This window comes from Phlebotomus argentipes, unplaced genomic scaffold, assembly GCF_947086385.1.
Source record: "Phlebotomus argentipes unplaced genomic scaffold, Phlebotomus argentipes genome assembly contig_15, whole genome shotgun sequence".
Classification (NCBI taxonomy): Eukaryota; Metazoa; Arthropoda; class Insecta; order Diptera; family Psychodidae; genus Phlebotomus; species Phlebotomus argentipes.
In genome coordinates, this window is record NW_026776181.1 from 17,257,631 (window position 1) to 17,280,245 (window position 22,615).

Here is a 22,615-nt window from a genome sequence, read left to right on the forward strand (position 1 = left end):
CAACTTTTCACAGAGGTCGCTATGAGCGTCAAAAGGCCAAAAAAGCACCAATTTGTTCGGCAATTTTCGTTCCCGAACGGAGGCAGCGCTCTCGGCGACTGGTATCGCAATCGCAGGTCATATGACATTTTGATAATTCTTCTGGCTCGCGGAAAATTTGGTCTTGTGAGGCCACTCTTGTGATCTTTTTTGGTGATTTCGTGTGCTGAGTGTCCTGAAAATGACGGGCTTCATGTTCAACATCGACGGGGGCTACCTGGAGGGACTGTGCCGTGGCTTCAAGTGCGGAATCCTCAAGCAGTCCGACTACCTCAATTTGGTCCAGTGCGAGACCCTGGAGGGTGAGTTTCCACCATTTTCCTGCCCACTTTCTGCTCTTTTCCACCCAATTCCAATGTAGAGACCATCTGGGGAGGTTTTGAAGTGGGATTCTCAACTCCCGAATGGGTTTTTGTGGGGGGAAATTGAGTTGATCTCGTGAGGGAGTGTCCTTGGGGTTTTTTCCCAGATTTCTCTGTCTTTCGCGACCTTTTCCAGCTGCTTTTCGAATGTCTGATGAATCCTTTCTCTCCCACAGACCTGAAGCTTCATCTCCAGGGCACGGATTATGGTCAGTTCCTGGCCAACGAGCCCTCTCCGCTCACGGTGTCCGTGATCGATGACAAGCTGCGCGAGAAGCTCGTGATTGAGTTCCAGCACATGAGGAATCACGCCGTGGAGCCTCTGTCCACGTTCCTGGACTTCATCACGTACAGCTACATGATCGACAACATCATCCTCCTGATCACGGGCACGCTGCACCAGCGCCCCATTTCGGAGCTCATCCCCAAGTGCCACCCGCTGGGCAGCTTCGAGCAGATGGAGGCCATCCATGTGGCCGCGACGCCGGCCGAGCTGTACAATGCCGTGCTGGTGGACACGCCCCTGGCGCCCTTCTTCGTCGACTGCATCTCCGAGCAGGACCTCGACGAGATGAACATCGAGATCATCCGGAACACGCTGTACAAGGCCTACCTGGAGGCCTTCTATGACTTCTGCAAGAAGACCGGCGGCACCACGGCGGACGTGATGTGCGAGATCCTGGCCTTCGAGGCGGATCGCCGCGCCATCATCATCACGATCAACTCGTTCGGCACGGAGCTGTCCAAGGACGACAGGGCGAAGCTGTATCCGCGCTGCGGCCGCATGAATCCCGATGGTCTGGCCGCTCTGGCCAGGGCCGATGACTACGAGCAGGTGAAGGCCGTGGCGGAGTACTATGCGGAGTACGCCGCCCTGTTCGACGGCTCCGGCAACAATCCGGGCGAGAAGACGCTGGAGGACAAGTTCTTCGAGCACGAGGTGAAGCTGAACGTGTTCGCGTTCATCCAGCAGTTCCACTACGGTGTGTTCTACTCGTATCTGAAGCTGAAGGAGCAGGAGTGCCGCAACATCGTGTGGATTGCCGAGTGCGTGGCCCAGAAGCACCGCACCAAGATCGACAACTACATCCCGATCTTCTAAATTTGTCATCGCGCGCGCACGGGGGCTCACATTCCTCTATATCCCCCCCTCTTAGGTATTTTTGTCTCTTTATGCCGGATAATAAGTGTGTACATTATGGGTTTTCTTTCCAAGGAGTGGCTCTGGGCTCCTCCAGGACCGCCCAGTATTAGAGAAGAATGTATATAAAATGTATTTATCGTTTAGTTGATTGTTGACGCTGTTGCGGTGAGATGTACAGCGGTTATCGTCATCAATAAAGGCAAGATATGTGCAAAATTTAGTGGACAAAATGTGTTTATCTGGGAATTTCTGGGAGAGAAAAAGCGCGATAAAGATGAGCTTTTAGAAAGCATGGCAGAAGCGCGTGAAGTTCGCCGCGATTGAGCACCATTTTCGCCGACTGCAGCGCCACGGGTACGCAGCGGTGGAATTGTGGCTGTCAAAATATCTCGATTGTGTGTTGCGAAAAATCGGTCTGGATCCTGAAAAAATGGAAATTACATCACAGACGAACGGCGTGACGGGCACCACGCGCAAAAAGGACGGCACGGAGGCCAAGGAGAACCTGTGGTGAGTGGATTTGGGGCGCTGTGCGCGCCTGGGCGACTGGTGCGTGGCAGACAAGCGACGGGCTCCCGTGAGAACGCCTATTTTGGTCGCCCCATTGTCATGGCTTTTCTCACCATCACACTCACCTCGCGATATGCTAATTGCAATTAATGCGCGATCGCGCATTCCCTCAGCATTCCCCACTAATCACTGGGCCACTCTCTCCGATGACATCACGCTCGGGAGAGTCGCCAGTTGGTGCGCTCTGGCGGCGTCCGGAGGCCTCGACGGCCGTCCGGACGCGACGGGCTTCTCACCCGTGAGATTTGCGCGGCCTGCGGGCGACGAGGGTGGCTGGGGGGTGGGTGGGAAGAGCGAGGGAACAGGTGTCACTCCCCCATCGATTGATGACTCATGCATCGGAGACGCAAGCTAAGACACGCTCTCTTCTCTCTCTCCTGGACAGGTCCGAGATCCTGGGCGAAGTACAAAGGCAGGGCAGCACGAAGCTGCCGTCCAACAAGTCGGTGCTCGTCGTGGGGGACAACGCGTCCGGCAAGACCAGCCTGATCGCCAAGCTGCAGGGCGTGGAGGACCCCAAGAAGGGCTCGGGACTCGAGTACGCCTACATAGACGTCCGTGATGAGTACAGAGACGGTGAGTCTGCCCGACCATTATCCCCGAGAGGGGCCGAAAACCCCCAAAAGAGACCCGGTAATTGGGTCACGATGTGTCTTCACGCGACAAACCTTCGGTTTTTGGTCTTTTCTGGCCATTTAATATGGCCAGAAAATCATGTTTGTTTTAACATTGTAAGCAAACGAAGAGATTTCTTTGATATTTTCTGTGGAAAAAGCAAAGAAATTGAACACGGAAAATGTGAGATTGAGAATTGTCTGTGAAAGAAAAAGATAGTTAAAAATCTTAATGACTCTTCAGCAAGTATTTCGCATAATAATGAAGAATCAGCTTCTATATCGCATTGAAACATTCTTACTTAAGTTCTTGATATGTTTGTTTTGACTAATCGTCATTAAAATTGTTAAGTAAACTAACTTGTCGCCGGGATTTTCCGCATCTTGAAATGCCAACATATTTTTCGACGCACAATTGTCCATAATTGCATCAAAGTCTTTTTAATTGCACTGAAAAATCATCTTTGTCACGTCAAATGTTCATTCAAAATGCTCGAAATTATAAGAAAAAAAATGAAGAAGACGAAAGTTTTTATGTAAAATTCTGCTTTCTTTTCGTAAACCTTTCGATAACCTTCGGACAAATAAGACCAATAAGACACATATGAATAATTTAGAATTGTGTAATCGGGAATATTGAGAGCAAAGTGTGTATAAAAGCGCGAGATAATGTGAAATTTGCACATTCAAGTGTCAATTTTCGACGAGTGAACAATCATGAAGTGGTTTTTCATCATTGCAATTTTGCTTAAATGTTCTGTGCCGTTGCGTTGTGACAATTATTCTGATCAAGTGCTAAACAAGACGCATAAAGTGGAAATTCAACGTTCTGCAGAGTCCTTTTCTCCTTTGGAGCCACGTAAAATCATCTACACTTGGAATGTTTTGAATTCAGGATTGATTATGCTGTGATTTTATAGATTATGTGAATCACAAGGATAATTTGGATGCTCCAGAAGGGAATGGAAGATTTCTAGATCACTTCTTGACACAACATTTGAGGCAGAATTATGATTTTTCCGTGAAACTTAAAGCTTCTCACGTGATTGGCGAAGAAACATTTGCAATGGAGGACGAAATTCACTTGACAGTTTCTCCTTGTGAGTAAATCAACTGTTTGCAGAGAGTTATAAATATTACTAATGATTACTTTGGGGTCTTTCCAGTCACATCTGACACAGTGTTGGTGAATGCACACTATTCTAATGAGGAGAAGTATGCAAATTCCAGCATTGCTCATATGTTAATAGATGAGCAGAGTGAGAATGATGAAAACATTACGATGGATTCTATAGTTTTCCTGATTAACAGCAATGGAAAAGTGATATTGCCACAAGATAAGCCAACAGCGAGTGTTAATCTTGTAAAATTACTGGCGAAAGTATTGATTTACAATTGGAGAAGTCATCAAATGGGAGAATTTGGGACATTTGAGAGCTCTGAACGTTCATTAAAAGGACACTGTCGCTTGAATAGGGAAGTGAAGAGTATTAAAAACATCACAGAAATCAGATTTGTGACTAAAAGTTGTCCTGAACTGAAATTTCGATCTGATAGCATTGGAAATGTTAGTAAAATTCATACAAAACACGAAATTAGTTATGGTTTCGAAGGGGAAAAAGATTCCTCTTTGCTGAAGTACTCAATAATTTCCATTGAAGATGAATGGCAATTGCAGGATTCATTTAACTTGATTTCTAAACTTGATGTTAGTCTTTCGGCTATAAAGAATGGAATTTCTGATGCTGCCAAAGCGATGATTTTCATGGATAAACATTTGGATTTGGAGGTCAATCGATGTGCTAAAAATGTCCTTAGAGATTTTTGTCATGTCACGCCGAGGAATTTGAGTAATTCTTCACTTTTCGTCGCTGGTTTGAGGTTTTCAGGAGAGGAGAAAGATATAGTTTCGGTATTACAAATATCACAGACCGATAATTCCAGATTATCTGTCATTTGTAATGTGGATTATAACTATTTTGGCAGAACGCTTAAGATTGTAAACTTATTCTTGTGGCGCGACGGAAGAATGAGAGGATCAGATGTGGGTGTTAAGGATGCAATGTTGGCTGTAAAGAGTCAAGATGCAAATAGTTTAACAGACTTGACTGCATTGCTGCTGGTTTTTCTTGATCCTTTCCATCAAATGCTCTTCAGCGCCACTGTTGGCTTGTACACTTTGCTGCATTTCAACGTGAATTTGATTGAAGAGATGAGAAATAAGAGTGTGAAGGAGTTGCGAACGTTTGAAGATGCGCCATTGACTATTTGTGAAACGATAACTGAAATTTTGAGTGAAAATTCTCAAGGTGATTTGATTGTGCTGCAGAAAAGACACTTTATGTTTGTCAACTATAGCATTGATTTGGTGAACTTGATAGGAAATGTTAATTCATCTGTTGTAGTTTCTGATGTGCGAGAATTTCACTTGAGCAAATATGATGAAGACAAGTATTTCATGACGCATTTGAATGGTAATATGACATTTTCCATTGGCGCCAATCTGCAGAAAAATATCACTTTTGGGGTAGAATTTATGCAAGACGATATATTACCAGAAATTGAGCCTCTAACTTCGGAGAAAATACAAGAAGATTCATTCTCAATGCATGGATCTGTTCCGTCTTTGGAGGATTACAAGTATTCCCAATTGGGAAGTGTTTTTACTCTCGCGAAGACGCGTTTTGAGCTCTTGGATCTCCTCTTATTCGGTCCTGCTTTGGAGGATTGTTAGGATTGTTAGCATTTTTGTGAGATAATAAAGTTCTAATGAATTAAAATCTCTTTTAGTGACTCCTTGAACATGTTTGACAAAGCGGGAAGAGTTGTGTATTTAATGCAGTGTTTTCTATATGTCTTGCAGATTTGACACGATTGGGAGTTTGGGTGCTGGACGGCGATCCAGGGCACACGAATCTCCTCAAGTTCGCGCTGAATGAGTCGAGCTACGCGCACACGCTGGTCATCCTCGCTGTGTCGATGAACACGCCGTGGTCGTGGCTGGAACAGCTGCAGCACTGGCTCAAGATACTCGCTGAGCATGTGGACAAGCTGAAGCTGGAGACGGAGGAGCGCCAGGCGGCGCGTCAGAAGCTCGTCACCGCCTGGCAGACGTACTGCGAGGCGGGCGACGATCTGGATCCCGGCTCGCCCATGAAGAGGAGCGCCAGGCTGTCGTCGGCGGATGATGAATTGGATGCGTTACCACTGCCCGAGGGCGCGCTCACCACCAACCTGGGCCTCGACATTGTAGTCGTTGTGACAAAGGTGAGAAGATGATGATTTTAAGACTGCTTTATTTGATGGTTCTGAGTGAATAAATTGGGTCTTTTGCCCTGCAGACTGACTACATGACCACTTTGGAGAAGGAGTTCGACTATCGGGATGAGCACTTTGACTTTATGCAGCAGTGGATAAGGAGATTCTGTCTGGCGCATGGCGCATCGCTGTTCTACACGAGTGTTAAAGAAGACAAAAACTGTGATCTACTTTATAAATATTTAACGCATCGAATTTACGATCTGCCGTTTCGAACACCGGCTCTTGTCGTGGAGAAAGACGCCGTTCTCATGTGAGTCTCTCACACGAAATGCTTCCCACCCACAATTGCCACCAATCACACTCATCATGCTTCTCTCTTCTCTCTGTCTTTTTTCCAGTCCTGCTGGCTGGGACAACATGAAGAAGATCAGCATCCTGTACGAGAATATGCAAACATGCAAGCCCGATGACTACTACACGGATATCATTGTGCCTCCTCCACAGCGGAAGGTGAGAGTTAAGAGATGCGCGCGCGCTGCCTTGACCTCAAATGCTCTCTGTGTGACAAGTAAAAAAAACTGTCTCTCGACACTCTCAGCGTGCCTAATTGTGTGAAATTGAGCATAATTTCAGAGATGGCTTCTTATGAAATCACACTCTATCGTGTTTTGGCTTGAGAAACATCACATTTAAATCCCATAAATTGTTTTTTTGTCGATCGCGCGATCATGAGAAGAGAGAGAGACACTCGCTTGTGACCCAGTGAAAGTGTGATGATGATGCGATGACTCAAGTTGACCCATATATTTGTCAATTGAGAAGGGTCAGATGATCACTAAAGGCCTATTAATTGACTCTCTGTTCTGCACTTCCTTCGCAGACGGCGACCAATCGGGAAGTGGAGGTGCATCCTGAGGATGAGCAGACGTTCTTGGCGCGCCAGCAGCAGCTGCTGCTGCAGGGACAGACGCCAACGAGAGGGGAATCGCCCATGAGATCGCAGCCGGGCGGCAAAGTGTCCCCGCGAACGCCGATAACGGGCAGTCAGGGATCACCCAATAAGAAGGTGAGTGATGTGTGGATGTCTCTGTGTGACTGGGAAAAGCTAATGAGGATTTCTTGTGGTTTTAGATCGATGCCAAACTGACGCCAGGGACGCCTGGCGGTGAGGGAGTTTTGGCGAACTTCTTCAATTCGCTGCTGAACAAGAAGTCCGGCACGCCTGGTGGGCCTGCCGGTGACATGGGCGGCAGTCCGAGGAGTCCGGCGGGCAGGCAGCCGCCCAATGGCATGGAGGAGGGTGCTGGTGAGAAGATGAGCGTGCGAACGGACGCCGCGGCGGAGCTGGATCGGCTCACGAGGAGTGTCGTGAGTAAAAAGGAGGCGGAATATGCGGGCCAGAGTGATTGCTGAAGGGAATCCGGGAGGCTGAAGTGGAAACACACACACTGAACATTCTGATATTCCAAAAAGAGAAAGAGAAAGAGAGAGAGAGAGGGAGAGAGAAGCTGAGGCACTGGAGAGCCGGTCTGGAGTTAAAATCTTTTCCCTTTTAACGTTGTCCATTTAATTTGTCTGTGCAATTTATCTTCAACCCAATGATTTCCAGTCGAGAAGCCTTCAAGAAAGCGCCTTCCAATGTCTCGCGCAATGTTTATTTGTCCTGTACAGAGAGAATGGAAAGGATGAGTGTCTCTTGTAAGCCATTTTCCGGAGGGGAGGGAAAGAGAGAGGAAGTTTGCAGGCGTCGAAAGGAGTTGTATAGAGAGAGAGATATGAAAAACTTAACTCGTATATATGAGAAAGTACTTCGAAGGAGGAATAAAAATAATTATAAAGTGCTGCTAAAAGTATTTATTTTGATTTATAATTACTATAAATAATATTTTGAGAGAAAAAGAGAGAGAAAGAGAGAGAAATCAATGAGAGTGGAGAGGAAATTTAACATGATTTTACAATTAATTGCTAGAAAGAGAGATAAATTTAATTTATTTTTTATTACTATTTTTCAATGATTTTCTCAAGAACTGTTTCTGTCCACTTTATACCTATTATTTTTTTTGTATTCTCCTTTTTCCCAGCACAACTCAATAAAAAATAATAATTCGTGAGACTCTCATGTGAATTCTAACAGAATTAATTTGTATAAACAAAAAAAAACTTAACAATTCTTTGGTGGAACGCTAAAAGGAGTTCTTTTTTGTATTTCGTGGTGAGAAAGAAGAAGAAGATGAAAAAAAAACTTATTGATACTCTTCCCAAGACAAGAATTATTAACATGAGAAAGAATATTTATAATATTTGTGCTTTGGTGGTGATTTTTTTGGCGGAAAAATCACCGTGAAAATTTAATGTAATATAGCAAATTGAGAATAAATGAGAACCAACTCAATTCTGCTCTTCGTCTTCTGGATGGATGATCTTCTCGCCAAAGGCGTCATCGATGTGATTTCGGTGGAAAGGCGTGTCAGGACGATTGATCTCCACCTCGTGAATCTCCTGAACTGCGGATTCCTCCTCGTGGTGAGTTTCCTGAAGGATTTCTAGACTAAGATTTTGCTCTTTATGTCTCTCGCCAGGGCGGAAAACTCACCTTCTCTGCAGGTTCTTTGCCGAGATACCGAAGGATTCTGGACAAGTCCATTGACTCCACTTTCTTGTGCTTCTGCTGGAGTTTGCCTAGCGCCTGGGCGTCCGTCATCACCTGTCCATCCATCAGGATCACCGTTGAGTGTCGGCGCTTCGGACCGTCGTAGAGTTCCTTGAGCGTCTGCCTGTTCAAACTCCTCAAGCTGATGGATTTCCGGGGAATTTCCGTGTCTGTGGCATCGTGAGCGATCGCCGAGTCTCTGTGCTCGAAGTCCGGCTGCAGAGATGTGGGATGACAGGACGTGGTCTCTGAGTCGAGCTCAGAGTTCAGTCCTTCAGCCCGGCGACGACGCCTCAGCAGGATGCTCTTGCACTTGCGCGTGCATCCGCCCACCCACTCGGACACCAGAGCGGCTGCCGCGAGGAGGAAGCCCATTCCTAGCAGGAGGAACATGCCCTCTGTGTCTGCTAGAGTGAGGCCGCGCTCCTCCACGGCGGCCGTTGCCAGTTTCCCGGGGATGACCTGGAGAAAGCCTCCGGTGCTGGTGCGCTGCATCACCCAATTCACGTCATTCGTCAGCTTGTCCATCAGCCCGCTCTGCTGCATGCGCAGGATGGCGTCGTTGAAGGGATCCGTGTACACGGAGTCCTTGGGCATTGCCAGGCCGGCGTAGAACAGCCCGAAGCAGTCGTCACTCAGGTGCAGTGCGGATCTCTTGCCGAAGCTGTCGTCCGAGAAGTTGGACTGGATGACGTACTCGAGCTCAGCGCGCGAGCCCAGAAAGGCGTACGACCAGAAGAAGGCCTTCGTGACGTTGTTCAAGCCCTCGGGAACGTCTCGCACGTATTCCATGTCCTTGATGAGGCGCGCTGTGTCCTTGTGCGTGGAGTTGGCGAACCAGTACTCCCAGCCACCCTTCTCCAGCGTCCCGAAGCGGTAGAAGCCGCCCAGCAGCTGCTCCACCGAGTCCACCGTGTCCGGGAAGATGGGCAGCGTGACGAAGGCGATGATGGAGCCCGTGTAGCACGACGTGATGATGATGGTGAAGACCCAGTACCAGCCGATCAGCATGCGCGTGGAGTCCTTCTTGCTGCTGCTCCACGAATACTTGCCCGTGAAGGTGAAGCAGTTGGTGAAGGTGCCAAAGACGTACCAGAACATGTTCTCCACCTCGCCAGCGTTGCCAATCAAGTGGCTCAGCGTGAGGCGATCGGAGAATGCGAGCGGGAAGATTGCCACGAGGTAAGTGGCCGTGAGGGCAATCCACACGGGGTACTGGAAGGGTCCCATGATGGCTCTGTATCGCGGCAGAGCCTTGGACATGAGCGTGGCGTAGACGGCGCAGTCTCTGGAGTGTCCGGCCGTCATCTCCACCTCCTGCATGCGCTTCGTGGTGACATACACGCCCGCCGCGCCAATGTCTCCCAATCCGTGGGCCACTTCCTGCACCACGCCATCGCCAGAGCTGAGCTGCTGCTGCCTGGGCTCCATGATCTCGTATGTGAAGTTCAGCTTCGTCTTCAGAATGTTCAGCATGCGCAGCTCCATGCCTTCCCACGCGATGTTCACGTTTCCCACGCCGTCGGTGGACTTGCGCTTGAAGATAAAGGGCGGTTGGTGCGACGCCGCCACCAGGAAGCGGTGGCCAGAGAAGCCCTTGCGGAATTTGGACGGGAAGAGGTTGACGTGGGGCCGCGTGAGGCGATCCTTAATCCACGATGTCAGCACTACGGGCTTATTGGCGCCCAGGCCGTCGGCGTACAGCTTGTGCGTGTACAGCACGAAGGGGCGCTGCTTCGTCACGTCCGCTGAGGTGTACGACTCGCCGATGACCAGCAGGTTGACGATGTCGCGCGACAAGGGCGATGACAGGAACTCCTGCAGCTTCCACTGCGTTGAGCGCGGAATTACGACAACTCTGGCGCGGATTTGGGGCCCTAAAACCTGCAGGAAGTGCGCCATGAGAGGAAAGTGCGGCAAATCAAAGAGTGTTAAGAAGAGTCAATAAAATGCATGTTGGAATATACTCAGAAAAAGAATATAGTAAAGTGTATGTTATGTAGAAATAGTGAGTATTCATTACAAGACGTTGAGTTACACTTTCCGTCCGCAATCAGAACATTTGCCGCTCCCTGTGAAATCGCACGCAACCGCCATGCGACTCATAATCTCACAATTGACTTTACCTTCCGCGTCATCATGGCGTCTGAGAGAAAGAGAATGAAACTGCGACACTTGGAGTCCGTCGAAGGCTCCAGAATGTCCAGTCGCTCCACTGAGTAATTGGCATTGATGCGCCCGTGGATGAAGGACGTGGGGAAGGTCTGGAAGAGTTTCTGCAGAATGACGCTGTCCGAGTTCTGCACGAATCTGTCGTACAGAATCACGGGAATGCAGGAGCTGAGATACTGCACGGTGATTTTGTTCAGCAGCGCAATGAGTGCGGGCGCTTGATCGAAGGCGGAAGTTGTGGTGTTGAAGTTCCTGTGCCACACTTCCTCCTTGGTCTTGGGATTGCCGCGGAAAGTCGGATCCACGAAGCGCTTTTGCACGGTTTTCGTTGCATTCTCAGGCACTCTTTTGGGGCAAAACTCCAGAGAACTGACAATGCTGAGGAGGAGAAGAACTCCCAGGATTTTCACTCTCATCATTCTCACGACGGACTGGAAGTGACAGGGTGAATTCTCTTCCTTTTATGTCCTTCTTCGAGAATCGATTGGGCGCTTTATTGGGTGACCATAAAATGGGAGGATTAAATATTCAGAAATGCTATGATTGAACACCTGCAATCGGAAATAACAGTCGAGAGGCTTTAAATATGGTTTTCACTTTTATTTCTAATACATTTCTCATCTTTTATTACATAAAGCCTATAAGTAATTACATAGATTGTCTCAGATATTCCTCGGTGCGGTCGCTTCGGAAGGACGTCGCACAGTTCGGAAATATCTCTAAATGTCTTCATAAGTTGCTCTTTTGCACGAATACTTTCATCAAAATGGAAGAAATAATACATTTTCACGCAGAGATTTCGCATTTTATTGCATAGCTCCTAAGGAAAGCGAAAGAACAGTCAGAGAAAGAGTGAGAATGAGAGCGAAAAGCTTGAAAGAAAAGTAGGTGAAATGAAGGGGAAAGTAAAAAAGAGAATAGAATTCTACTAGAAGACCTTACAGAAGTAAGAGAGAAGCTATTAAGATAGATAAACAGCATAGTTTTAACACTCTCGCACGAGTTTTGTGTCTCCTCCAAAATCTTAACACTTAAATTCGCCATCATTTAACTTTTTTCCATATCTCTCTTATCATTTGTCCACGCGAGTCAAAAAGGTATGCGGCTTATCACCCGTCGCGGCCTGAGACGAGCACAAATCAAAAAAATACCTCTCGGAGAATCCACTAGAGTCACAATAAAATTAAGTGTAAAAAATCATGGCTTCGAATATTGATCATAAATAGTGTGTTAAGCAATCTCAATGCGACAGACAGACGATTCGCCGGACACCTTATCAACTTCTGCTATGTTTATTATATTGAAATTTGTTGAATTGGGTCAATTAATCCCCGAACATTTTGCATCCTTGCACAACAAAGTTAAGTAGTGGAATCGAGGCAGAGATAAACTTATCACAACAAACACGCGATTTAGGAGGATTTCAGATGCGCGTCGCCAGAGATTAATTGATTCTTTTTTTTTTGCTCTCAGCAATAAATAAATTAATAAGCCAAATTCACAATCTTCCTTTTTTTCCTTCTTGTTGTCACAATTAAACATTATTAATTTCATTTCTCTCAGTTCTAAAAAAAAAGTGAGTTTCGTTTGTCCCTTTTGTATTGTTGAAATTCTTGCTTCTCTTCGTCATCGGATGTCCCTTTTTGTCGTCACTCCCAACACTTCACTCCTCAATGTCGTTGTCCACTCGCGACGACCGGATGCCGGACTTGCCGGTCCAGGGATAAATGTCTGGACATGGTTGGCACGTTCGCATGTATCGCACTCCGGACTTGTGCCAAAGATTGCACACTTTCGGGTTGTTGCAGCGTTTTGGGCGTCCCTGGAAGGCGAAAAAATGGGTGGTTTTTGGTCAGCAGATCCCGAGACAGAGAGAAAGTCCTTCGATTACTCACTGCATAGTTGCACTGGAAGGGCTGGAAGGAGTTGAGTCGCGAGATGGGCGTGGGATCACGCACCCACTGCAGCGCCTGCCAGTTGGTCACGATCCACACGTCCTTCATGGAGTTGATGGCATCGAGGAATTGGATGAAGCCCTCCTTGTGGTGCGGCTGCGTGAACCACGCCGCGTGGTAGTACAGCCCGAACGGCGCCCTGTTGGTCGTGTAGTGGCGCTCGAAGTTCTTCATCAGCATCTTCACGACGCCCTCGGCCTCGGGCGGATTGGAGCAGGCGTCGCCCATCGAGCAGCGGCCGCCATTCAAGTCCTGCCACATCACCATGGGCACTTCCCAGACGCCTGGGTAGCTCTTGGTGGGACAGGGCGGGATCATGCAGTCGTGGAAGATCTTGTAGTCGAGCGTGTACGGCCAGCTGGGCGGGCGGTTCTCGTACACGGGCATCGAGGAGTCGTAGGTGAAGTTGGAGTCGTACAGCATCTTGAACATCTTGTTGCCGCCAATGGACAGGAAGGGGGCCCTCATGCCGCGCACATCCTCCAGCTTCACGCCTCCATAGGCGGACAGGATCTCTCGCTGGCCGGCCACTTCCTTTGTCCACTTCTTCTGGCTGAACTGCTCGCCGAAGCTGTGCCTGGAGATTGAACAGACAGAGCGGTTAAAACTGTCGCTCGCCGCTGGGAATCGTGTGTAATCTGGAAGAGTTTCTGCGTGTCTCATGATTATGTACAGTCAATTGAGTGGGTCTGATCCGAGGCCGGGTCAGATCCTGGGAAGTGGTCAGTGTTTAGAGAGTGTTAAGAGAATTTTGGTGATGTCTGTTGTGCTGAGGACTCCTTCTGGACCTTGTGCTGTGTTCTCCTCAACTTACGAGACTGTGTGCGATGCCATCTCATGTCCGTCGGAGTAGAGATTCTGCACCTGGCTGTAGTCCGTCCACTCGTGCGAGACGTAGAAGGTGGCCGTGATGGGGCATCCGTTGGGGTTCACTCTGCCCTTCTCGAACAGATCCACGTAGAGTTGCTTGTTGAGGTCATTCACGGAGTCGTCGAATGTCAGCAACACAATCTGTGGCACATGCTCCACCGGCATGTCACCTAAACGCGGTCAGAGTTGGATGAGGACAGGCGAGTTTGAGGGATAGAAAAGACAATTAGTCGCGGGCGCAAAATGAACGCATTCCCCATAATCAAGTGTGTGTTTCTTGTGTTAGTTGTCTGATGAGCGCGCGCGCGAAGCAGGAAGTGAAACAGAGAGAGAGAGAGACACTTCTCCTGACCAGAAAAAGCAGATCACTTACGACACTGTGTGGGAGGCAATCTCATGGCCGTCCGCATACAAGTTCTGCACTTGCACGTAGTCCGTCCACTCGTGAGACACGTAGAATGTCCCAGAGATTGGACAGCCATTGGGATTCACGCGCCCTCTTTCGAACAACTCAGCATACGTGACCCGATTCAGGTCATTCACGGCATCGTCGAATGTTATTAGCACAATCTGCGGCGTTTCCTCGGCGAGCAAATCTCCTGCATTGGCATTATTCTTTAGATTTAGTGTGTCTCTCTTTGGCTGACGTCTCTACCACTCCTCATCGCGCCACTGAGAGTCTTTGTGTGTATTTTGTGAAAAGGATAATGTTCGCAGGTTTGGTAAGAGTTCCCAAGTAAGCTCCGCCCATTCGTAAGCCCCGCCCCCTCTGCTTGGGAACTCCAACGAAACCTTGCTTCTGTCCTGAGAAATTCAACAGCAATAACACTCCCAATCACCGTTCGCATACCTGGAATGTCCTTTCCTCCGCAGAAGCAGTCAGGCAGGAGACAGACATCTTTGCGGCACTTGGCGGCCGTCTTGTCGGGCGTGGGCTGAGGATAGACGGGATCCGGACGCCATGGCGGGAAGCGGTAGATGTCGATGTACTCCTGAGCCTTGGACACAATGGTTTGGGAAGGTTTAAGGGTAGGCCGGGCGCGTCTGAAAGCAAGTCACAAAGTTAGCCATCATGGCTGCCAAGATGGCGGACAGAACAACTCACGGAGGATGTGTTCCGCGATTCGACGTGACTGTCGAGTGCTGATCGCCGCTGGTCGAGTAGTGAGAACTTCCTCGATTTCTCGTGTGAGTTCTACAAGAGGCAAGAGCGAGTTTAGCTGCATTTTTTGATCTTTTGGCTGACACCATGAGACTTAAGGTATATATGTATGTTCTTCGCCTAAAGTGTATCTGTGTTTGTGTCTTTTTCCCACCAACAAAAAAAAACATCATTCAGCTGAACAATTGTATTAAAAAATGCACACAGAATAAAATATACTACAAAAAGATGTGAAGAAAAAAGCGAAAGCCGCACTATGAGAGTGTGTAACAGGTGAACACAATGTTTCGTGTCTCAATTCAGCTATTTACACAATTTACCATCAACTACGGGTATTGTTACATGGCGTGCATTGGTGCAGATTAAACACATATATAGACTAATTGATTATATTACAAATTAATTACACAAAGTCAAATATACAGTTCTACGGTGTGGCGTGAATTCTCTGGGGATGGGTGAGGGTGGGTGGGTGAGGGGAGGGTTGTGGACGCTGCGATTTTGGGAGAGTGTGTGTCTCATGAAAGATAGACCATGAGCAAAGGCAATACGATACACATTGAAGATTAACTCAATTTATGGGATTAGGAACACGCGACAAAAGCCCGATCTTGCTTTCCAAAAATGGCAGATGCTGTTCTCAGGACAGACTGTGAACCGAGATGTGTGAATTAAACCAGCAACGCGCACAATGATTGATTGCTCCAGATGGCGAAATCTCCTCCGCCACTCTGTGTGGGAACTTTCCCAGAGATGTCTTTCTCTCTGGGGCGTCTCTCAAGTGTCTGTGTGTGTTCTTGTTCGACAGATTCCGCTCGGTTTGACTGGGGGGGAGTTGTGATAAGAGGTGGACACAGATTGGTGTCCTTGGACGGTTAATGGAATTAATTTGAATTAGCAAAGGTGGTTTGGTGGTGCACAGTAACTTGGTCTATTAATGGCATTTCTTCGACTAAGGGTTCTGAGATAACGCGTTGGGATGTTGGATTTTTTGGTATCAATCTTCTTGCGGAGGAATTTACTTGGCCATGCTTTGCAGAAGGCTGCAGCGTTCACTGAAAATCCATATAGAGAAACAATCAAGTGCAAAGCTCTGAAGCGATAGAGTGAGCGCGCCCAGTCTCAGCAGCATCACAGTCAAGAAATTCTCCAGCGGAGATCCTCTCTCGTCAACTGGCCAGAATAGGGATAGTAGAAGACAGTGAAGAGAGATAGAAAGAAGGAGTAGCAGAAAACGCTTTCAAGAGGTGGTGAGTGGTGAAGAAAATGCCATTCAACAGTTCTAAGGATTATTTTCTAAACCTCCTCTCGTACGGTTGACTATACACAGAACATCTTTCTCATCTGTTGGCTTTCTTGCCGTAATCTAGTGTTGTGAGTTTGCTGTTTTTTTTTCTTATAGATTGAATACCTCGAAGGAATTTCGTTGCACTTGGCATTTGGCGAATTGTCTGTACATTTCAGGGAGGCGGCCGGAGACACAATCCTGCGCGGCAGCGAGGCTGCAATGGTTGTCTTGATGGCATTGTTTACCCGGGAGGCGCGCGGCGGGATTCTCGTTGTCGTTTGGGGAGTGGGGGGCTTGGTTGTTGTGGTCTTGGTCGTCTGCACCTCCGTGGTGGGCGGAGGTGGGGTCGTGGTTGTCTTAGTCGTGGGCTTTGGGGTGGAAGTTGTCGTGGTTGTGGTTGTTACACGGCGAGTCGTTGTTGTTTGAGTCGTTGTCTCTACAACATTGGGACTCTCAGTGTCTTCCACTGGATATTCATAGAGCAAGGGATTCTCTTGATCTCTATACAACAGATCATCATCTAGATCTTCCTCCTCCTCGGGCTCCTCCTCTTCCTCCTCCTCTTCCTCAACTTCCGGCTCGACATTGTCACGGAATGATGCCCGCTCGGACTCGGTGGGAACGTTAAACTCTGGCATCTCCACAGTGGCGCGGAACTTCTCTCTGTTAGCTTGCTGGGTCAGTTCGTCATCTGGCCGGATGAACTCGTAGTTCTCCAGGTAGTGCTTCTTTGGCTTGTCCGACAGTCGCTTATAGTGGGCAAAGTACACTGGGCGATCGGTTATCTCGACAATCTTCTGACTCGAGTCAGTTGGTGAGACTGTTGAGTCTTCACTGGCAAACTTGCTGGCATTCTTCTTCTCGAATCTGTCTTCAAACAACTTCTCCAGCGGGATGACTTCTTGCTGTCGATCCCTATTCACTGAGCTCTCATGGAACGCTCGGTCTTGCAGGGTCGCCACTCTGTTCCTGATCCTCTTTGGCGGCACCCTCATCTTGATCACTCTCTTCTTGTTCGCCCCGGCTGTGGTCGTCTCCGGCCTCGGCTCCTGCGTCAGAGGGATGAACCTCAGCTTCGGCGCGTAGGTCGTTGGATCAATTTCAAGCGTGTTGGCGGTGGTGTAGACGTAGGATCCCTTTAGGCGGCCTCTGGTTGTTGGAATCTTGGGCGTTCCCCTACTCCTAGACCTAGAAATTACGGTTGCTGTGAGATCCTCCTCCACCTCGGGAATGTCCGTCACCGGAGGCTCTTCCTCCTCAGTGACAGTGGTCTCCTCAATGGGAGCCTGTGTAGTTGTAGATGTTGTAGTGGTGCTCTCTGTGGTTGTGCTTTCAGTGCTCGTGATATTAATCCTCGGGGCGGCCGTGATGAGGAAGTGACTGCGGATGGGTTGTGCATTCGTGGGAGTGGTCCTCACCACTGGCCGAAGTGAGGATGTCGTTCCGCGCAATGTGCTGTCTGTTGTCAGTAGGTTCTCTAAGCTCTTGTACGGGGAGACAAAGGGACGACCACTTGTGGCGCCTGTGTCGAGTGTTTTGTTGAGGACTTCTTTGAAGAAGAGATTCCTCGGCGTTGTGAATGGCGTGTGTGTTCTGTTGAGGCCGAAATCCACCGGGAATGTACCCCTCTGCAGCACAGTCGGCGGTGTGCTGAAGAAGCGCCTCTTGGGCAGGGTGCTCGTCTCCACGACTCTCTCGAGGGTCGTGGTTGATGGCGACAACCTGACCGCCGCGTCCCAATTGTAGGGAGAGGGAGTGGTGGTCGGGATGACCAACTCCAGAGGGGAGTTCTCGCGATTGCGGAAGAATAGTGGCACTGGGTGGATTTTCGCCTCAACAACGGGCTGTGGGGTTGTTGTTGTTGATGTTGTCGTACTGGTTGTGCTACTGGGCCGAGTGGTGCTGTCGATAGCATTGTGAGTCTCCGCCTCGGGCGCCTCGTCGGGCGGCCTGAAGCTCTGTGGCTGAATGTCCGAGTATACATAATCGAAAATGTTCTTCTTCCTCGCCACCTGTGCCGTGCTCTCGGGTTCAGTCTCATTGACCGGAGCCACCCTTGCGAGTGGGGTGCTCGTGTCTTCAGTGTCCCTAGTTGTGTTGGTGCTAATGGTGATGATAACGGTGTCTGGCTCCTGCACCTCGCTCAACAGTGTCACTCTCTCCTGGCTGGGCAGGGGATGGGTGGGGGACAGGGAGGGGTATTCACTTGAGGGGGAATGTTCAATGTCAGGGTATGTCTCGTGTGTGTCAATGACATCCGCGCGTGCCTTCAGTGTTAAAATTACTCTACTATCCGTCTTATTGTTGCTACCATCCGACAGTGATGATCTGTAGGGATGGGAAATAAACAGGCTCTTTACAACATCGTCAACAACATCAACAAAGACTGACTACTGTTGTTTGACTTTCTTTTCTTCCACTGGGAACAAAACTACCCCGAGAATTGTATGCGTTAGATGCTCTCTCATTAACTCATGGTTACTGGGTTAATAGAAGCTGACCGCGAGAGGGTTTTGCGAATCAACCAAATCAACCCATCATCCGGACTTTACTCAAAGGCCAATCGGGCTGGTTTATGAAGTGATGCACACCGCGCGAATCGATGATCAGTTAGATTGTGTTAGTCGACGATTTTGGCGGGATTTCTCGCAATGTCGTGGCGCCTCTGTAGCAATCAAGGTTCTTCGCCACAATCTTGAGTGGATTTGAAGGATTTTGGAAAGTAAGACAGAGAGAGAGAGAGAAGGGATGTGAGATGATGAAATGGCAATGATATCAAGCTCTCCACAATGTTTATCTCCGTGTCTCATTGGAATCTGTGGTGTGAGTGTTGTCGCATGAGGAAAAGAGGAACTAAAAGCATCACTAATCGCGATTCTCTGCGCCTCTGTTGTCTCTCTGGCTCAAATACTGCGGGTCATCCACTGCGGATTGGCTATTTGAGTGTTTGATGGAGACTTTCATTGGCATTTCCCCGCCACAGTGTCAATGATAGATCATTTCGCTACGCCAATAGTGTAGTTGATTGAGTGTTGATAAATTGGGAATACCTTGTGGGCGCCGCTGGGGAATACGTGGCCGTCGTTGTGACTTTTTTGTGGGTTGTGGTGGTGATCGAAGGATATTTGGGGCTTGTGGCCGTCCGGTGTGTTGTTGAGATCACAATGGGACGTTCGGTAATGGAATTTAACTCATTTCTGTCTCCCCTTCAATACATGCAATTATTTTCTTTTTTGGTATTTCAAATGTCTTATAATATTGTCTTCTAATGTGAAAATAGTATATCATAATATTCATGGTAGACAACAAAAAAACACAAATCAAATCTCATGGGGGATATTTCTTCATGTGGAAAATCTCCCATGAAATAGAGAGTTCGGTGTACATTTTCCTCTCACACTTCCTCTGTGTTTTCATGTGTGATTTCTTTTTGCAGTGCTTCTCACTGCAGCGTTTATCCGTGTGTCTCTTTTATCTCGCTCACCACACATTCAATTGGATCAAACTTGTACACAAAATGTCTTGAGCAAACGTATTAATTAATTATTAATTAATTTGAGAGTAATTAAAAAAAAAACAGAGGTAAATTAATTATCATGAAACATTCAAGTTCATGTCATGGAATGATTAGAGATTCATTTTTTTTTATCAATAAATATGGTAGGGAAGAAAAGAAGTTAATGTCAAATATCGAAATAACAATTATTCACAGATTATTTTCTTTGATTTCAAGCTAAGAAGAGGCAAAGTCGTTACCTGATTCCCTGTCTTGTTCCTTGGTTGTACGGAGTGAGTCCTTCTTGTTCGAGCTGAAACATTTAGTGTCAAACTTAGGCTAGGTCAGGGATAGAGTGTCGCGAGACGCACCTGTGAGAGGAGCACGTCGTCGTCCTCATAGTCGGTGGTGTAGACTTGAGCAGGGCGCTCGTATTGCGGCTGCTGAGGCACGTAGGCGTCGCGGTGCGCCTGAACTGGGGCGTACGGGGTGGACGAATGCGTGGGTGCGGGCGAGGCTGTGGCAGGAGTGGAGCTTGTGATGATAGAAGGACGATAGGTGGACTGATGCACCTGAGGTTTCTGGTTGTTTTGTCCATTGTACTGTTGACCATAGTCTGTAATTGCAAATGTCACATTAATGTCCATCCTTTGACTCACCAATTCCCAGCAAACCTACCAACATCTCTGTAGAGCTCCACATCGTCATCGTAAACATAAGCGTAGGGATCGTACTGATCGTACTGTCCTTGCGTGGTGTTGTAGTAGTTCCTCGTATTCTGCGTGTTGACCTTCTGTGGCTGGACGTATGAATTCGATGCTGGAGATGAGGATTCAACTCTGAAATTGATCACCAAAGTCAAGTAAGTCCCAAAGACCCAGGATCACGAGCCAGGCGTGAAGGACATGAGAGAAGCTAACAGAGGAAGTTCTAAGATGATAGGATAGAGTGAGAGAGTGCCTTCTGTACCTGTTGGGGAGTCTTTCGTCGAGGTCGCCGAGTCTGTCAGGTCGTTTAGTGCTCTTGACGGACTTCCACTTCATGGTGCCCCTATTGCCGGCGCCCACAGTCGTGGGATTCCTGCCCCTACTGGGACGAACAGTGTGAATTTTGTGGGTGGTGGTGTCGGTAGTCGGCATTGTGGGTCGCGTGGGCCTGTACGGGTGCGTTTCTGGCGTCGTCGTCACCTTTCCCGCGAACGGATCTTTGATCTTGATGCGCGGCCTGGGCGTCGTGGGACGCACCATAGTCTTGTTGGGCGTTCTAGGTCTTGTCAGGTCTTGGAATATGTCGTCGGGGAATTTGATAATGGGCGGAATGGAGCTCGTGCCGCCCAGGAGCCGAATGTCGTAGTCGGACACGTGCTCCTGCGGCGGCCTATAGGAGGTGGGCTTGAAAACTTGCGTGGGAGAGATTGTGGGTCTGAGGGTGGGTGTGGGAGAGGGTCTGGGCGCCATGGTTTCGGACATTGGCATGAATTTGGACTTGTTTGCCGGCGGCCTTTGCACCTCGTAGTCGTCATCGTAGTAATACTCCTCGCTACTCGTGGGCGGCGTTGTCTTTGGTGGGTGCTTGCCGAAGTTCGGCGGCGGGACGCTCTTGATGAAGTTGTTGTCGGTGTATCTGGTCGATGGTCTGAAGTACTGACTACTGGGCGATTTGGTAGTCTTTGGCAACTCCTCCTCTTCGCTACTGTCATAGTAGTACTCCTCATCTGAGGCCAGAGGCTTGGGAGTGGTTTTGAAGAAGTTGAATGGTCTTGGAGTACTCATGCTGATGAATGTGTGGTTCTTTCCAATGTCTGGATCTGATGGCGACAGATGCGACTGGCGAATATCCGACATGAATTGACTAAAGTCTAGATTGCTGAGCCCGGGATTGATCACAGAGGGTTTCCTTACGAACGTGTCAGAGTTGAAGCCGAGAGAATTGTGTGGTCTTCCAGGTCCGGCTGGATCTCCGATGGTCATAGACGTGGGTGACGTGTAGGTAGCCGGAGGATTCTCAGTCACAGCATAGGAGGGAGGCTTCGTGGTCTCTTCTGAGCTACCATAGTAATTCCTGATAGGCTGAAAGCCCGGTGGTTTGGACGATTTTGGTTTCTGCGTTACATAAAAGCCAGAGTTGTAGGCAGGTTGTTGAGTTGTCGTCGCACTTGCGCCCTCGTCGGGGTTACTGTAGAAGTTGTACGAGTAAAACCCTGGTCGCACTTCTGACACGGGATTGTGTGGCTTCGCGGGTTCCACCTGCCTTCCGTCCTGTTGCAGCCGATACTGCTGCTTAAGGTACTTGTCTGACGTCGTCGGAGGAGTGGGCTTGTTGTTGTAGAAGCCTCCAACTGTGCTGAAGGCTACAAAAGGGCTCTTTGGTGTGGTATTTGGGAGATAATTGAAGTTGTGCTGAGGCTTCGGATGGCTGCCACTACCCGTTGGGCCCGTGCCCTTGGCAAAGTGGAAGAAGGAGAAGTTGTCCGGGAGTCCATCGACTTCCCTCGAGGCCTCTTTTACAGGTTTCGACTGAGTGTCAACCTGGTGAGGAATTGTCAGAGGATGGACAAGTAGAGGAACAAGATCTCCGCTGGCTGTCCTGGTTTTCTCCCTCGAAGACGACGGTGAGCGCTCGTAGCTGCTGTAGTTGGGGCTCTCAGCCGGACTGAAGGAGTTCTTGGTGTTGAACACCGTATAGGGATTGCTCAGCGACGACCTCAGATGCTGGCCCGCACTCGAGAAGTACTGATTCACACTCTGATCCACCAGCGGCGGCGGCTGGAAGCCTGTCAGGTGCTTGTGCGTGTTAGTCTGAAAGCCACCGAAAGCCCAGGACGCCTTGTGGGGCCTCAACTGGCGTGCCTGCCGCCCACCCACATCCTCAATCGCGTGCAGGGCTGCCGCCTCGGGCAGCGAGTCCCCCGTGTCCAGATCGTCAGCCACGTCTCGCTTCTTTCTGTCGTGTCGCGTCTTCGTCCTCGCACCCACGTCCACGTCTTGTAAGTCGTCATCACTGCGAAACTCGTGAGTGTCAGTGTGCCACAA

The 22,615-nt window shown here is 48.7% G+C and overlaps 5 protein-coding genes across 5 annotated transcripts in view; 3 read left to right on the top strand and 2 right to left on the bottom strand.

The window, feature by feature from the left end:
• Nucleotides 1–91: 91 nt before the first annotated feature.
• Nucleotides 92–1,775, top strand: LOC132263218 (V-type proton ATPase subunit d). Its single transcript, XM_059762876.1, has 2 exons — nt 92–341; nt 578–1,775. Exons 1-2 carry the CDS (start codon nt 221–223, stop codon nt 1,501–1,503), a joined length of 1,047 nt encoding a protein of 348 aa, XP_059618859.1. The 5' UTR covers nt 92–220; the 3' UTR covers nt 1,504–1,775.
• A 111-nt stretch (nt 1,776–1,886) lies between these two features.
• LOC132263217 (cytoplasmic dynein 1 light intermediate chain 1) lies at nt 1,887–7,468 on the top strand. The gene is made up of 7 exons (XM_059762875.1): nt 1,887–2,055; nt 2,501–2,691; nt 5,593–5,996; nt 6,071–6,300; nt 6,389–6,500; nt 6,871–7,056; nt 7,122–7,468. The coding sequence occupies exons 1-7, from the start codon at nt 1,976–1,978 to the stop codon at nt 7,401–7,403; spliced, it is 1,485 nt and encodes a 494-aa protein (XP_059618858.1). The 5' UTR covers nt 1,887–1,975; the 3' UTR covers nt 7,404–7,468.
• LOC132263402 (uncharacterized) lies at nt 3,447–5,503 on the top strand. The gene is made up of 3 exons (XM_059763146.1): nt 3,447–3,588; nt 3,650–3,829; nt 3,896–5,503. The coding sequence occupies exons 1-3, from the start codon at nt 3,447–3,449 to the stop codon at nt 5,461–5,463; spliced, it is 1,890 nt and encodes a 629-aa protein (XP_059619129.1). The 3' UTR covers nt 5,464–5,503.
• Nucleotides 7,469–7,889: 421 nt separating the features above from the next.
• Nucleotides 7,890–12,438, bottom strand: LOC132262524 (ionotropic receptor 21a; the record flags this gene model as incomplete). Its single annotated transcript, XM_059761803.1, has 4 exons — nt 7,890–8,522; nt 8,584–10,524; nt 10,767–11,146; nt 12,330–12,438. Coding segments are annotated over 4 exons (2,574 nt in total), but the record flags the coding sequence as incomplete, so codon positions are not given.
• Nucleotides 12,438–22,615, bottom strand: part of LOC132262525 (mucin-2) — a 39,234-nt gene continuing 29,056 nt past the window's right edge. The window contains exons 5-15 of the mRNA XM_059761804.1: nt 20,553–22,583; nt 20,262–20,422; nt 19,955–20,199; nt 19,844–19,896; nt 19,098–19,293; nt 16,211–18,477; nt 14,743–14,832; nt 14,488–14,681; nt 13,582–13,807; nt 12,708–13,344; nt 12,438–12,634 (exon numbers count right to left, since the gene is read on the bottom strand). Coding sequence (XP_059617787.1) covers nt 12,476–12,634; nt 12,708–13,344; nt 13,582–13,807; nt 14,488–14,681; nt 14,743–14,832; nt 16,211–18,477; nt 19,098–19,293; nt 19,844–19,896; nt 19,955–20,199; nt 20,262–20,422; nt 20,553–22,583 — 6,259 coding nt within the window. The 3' untranslated portion in view covers nt 12,438–12,475. The remainder of the gene's footprint in view (nt 12,635–12,707; nt 13,345–13,581; nt 13,808–14,487; nt 14,682–14,742; nt 14,833–16,210; nt 18,478–19,097; nt 19,294–19,843; nt 19,897–19,954; nt 20,200–20,261; nt 20,423–20,552; nt 22,584–22,615) is intronic.

Bases quoted from the DNA above. Each gene is read 5' to 3' on its own strand.
- LOC132263218 (XM_059762876.1), top strand. From the start codon at position 221: ATGACGGGCTTCATGTTCAACATCGACGGGGGCTACCTGGAGGGACTG. The intron at 342-577 runs GTGAGTTTCCAC...TCTCTCCCACAG, and splicing joins CCAGTGCGAGACCCTGGAGG to ACCTGAAGCTTCATCTCCAG.
- LOC132263217 (XM_059762875.1), top strand. From the start codon at position 1,976: ATGGAAATTACATCACAGACGAACGGCGTGACGGGCACCACGCGCAAA. The intron at 6,301-6,388 runs GTGAGTCTCTCA...TCTTTTTTCCAG, and splicing joins GAGAAAGACGCCGTTCTCAT to TCCTGCTGGCTGGGACAACA. The intron at 7,057-7,121 runs GTGAGTGATGTG...TTGTGGTTTTAG, and splicing joins AGGGATCACCCAATAAGAAG to ATCGATGCCAAACTGACGCC.
- LOC132263402 (XM_059763146.1), top strand. From the start codon at position 3,447: ATGAAGTGGTTTTTCATCATTGCAATTTTGCTTAAATGTTCTGTGCCG. The intron at 3,589-3,649 runs GTAAAATCATCT...GTGATTTTATAG, and splicing joins CTTTTCTCCTTTGGAGCCAC to ATTATGTGAATCACAAGGAT. The intron at 3,830-3,895 runs GTGAGTAAATCA...GGGTCTTTCCAG, and splicing joins TCACTTGACAGTTTCTCCTT to TCACATCTGACACAGTGTTG.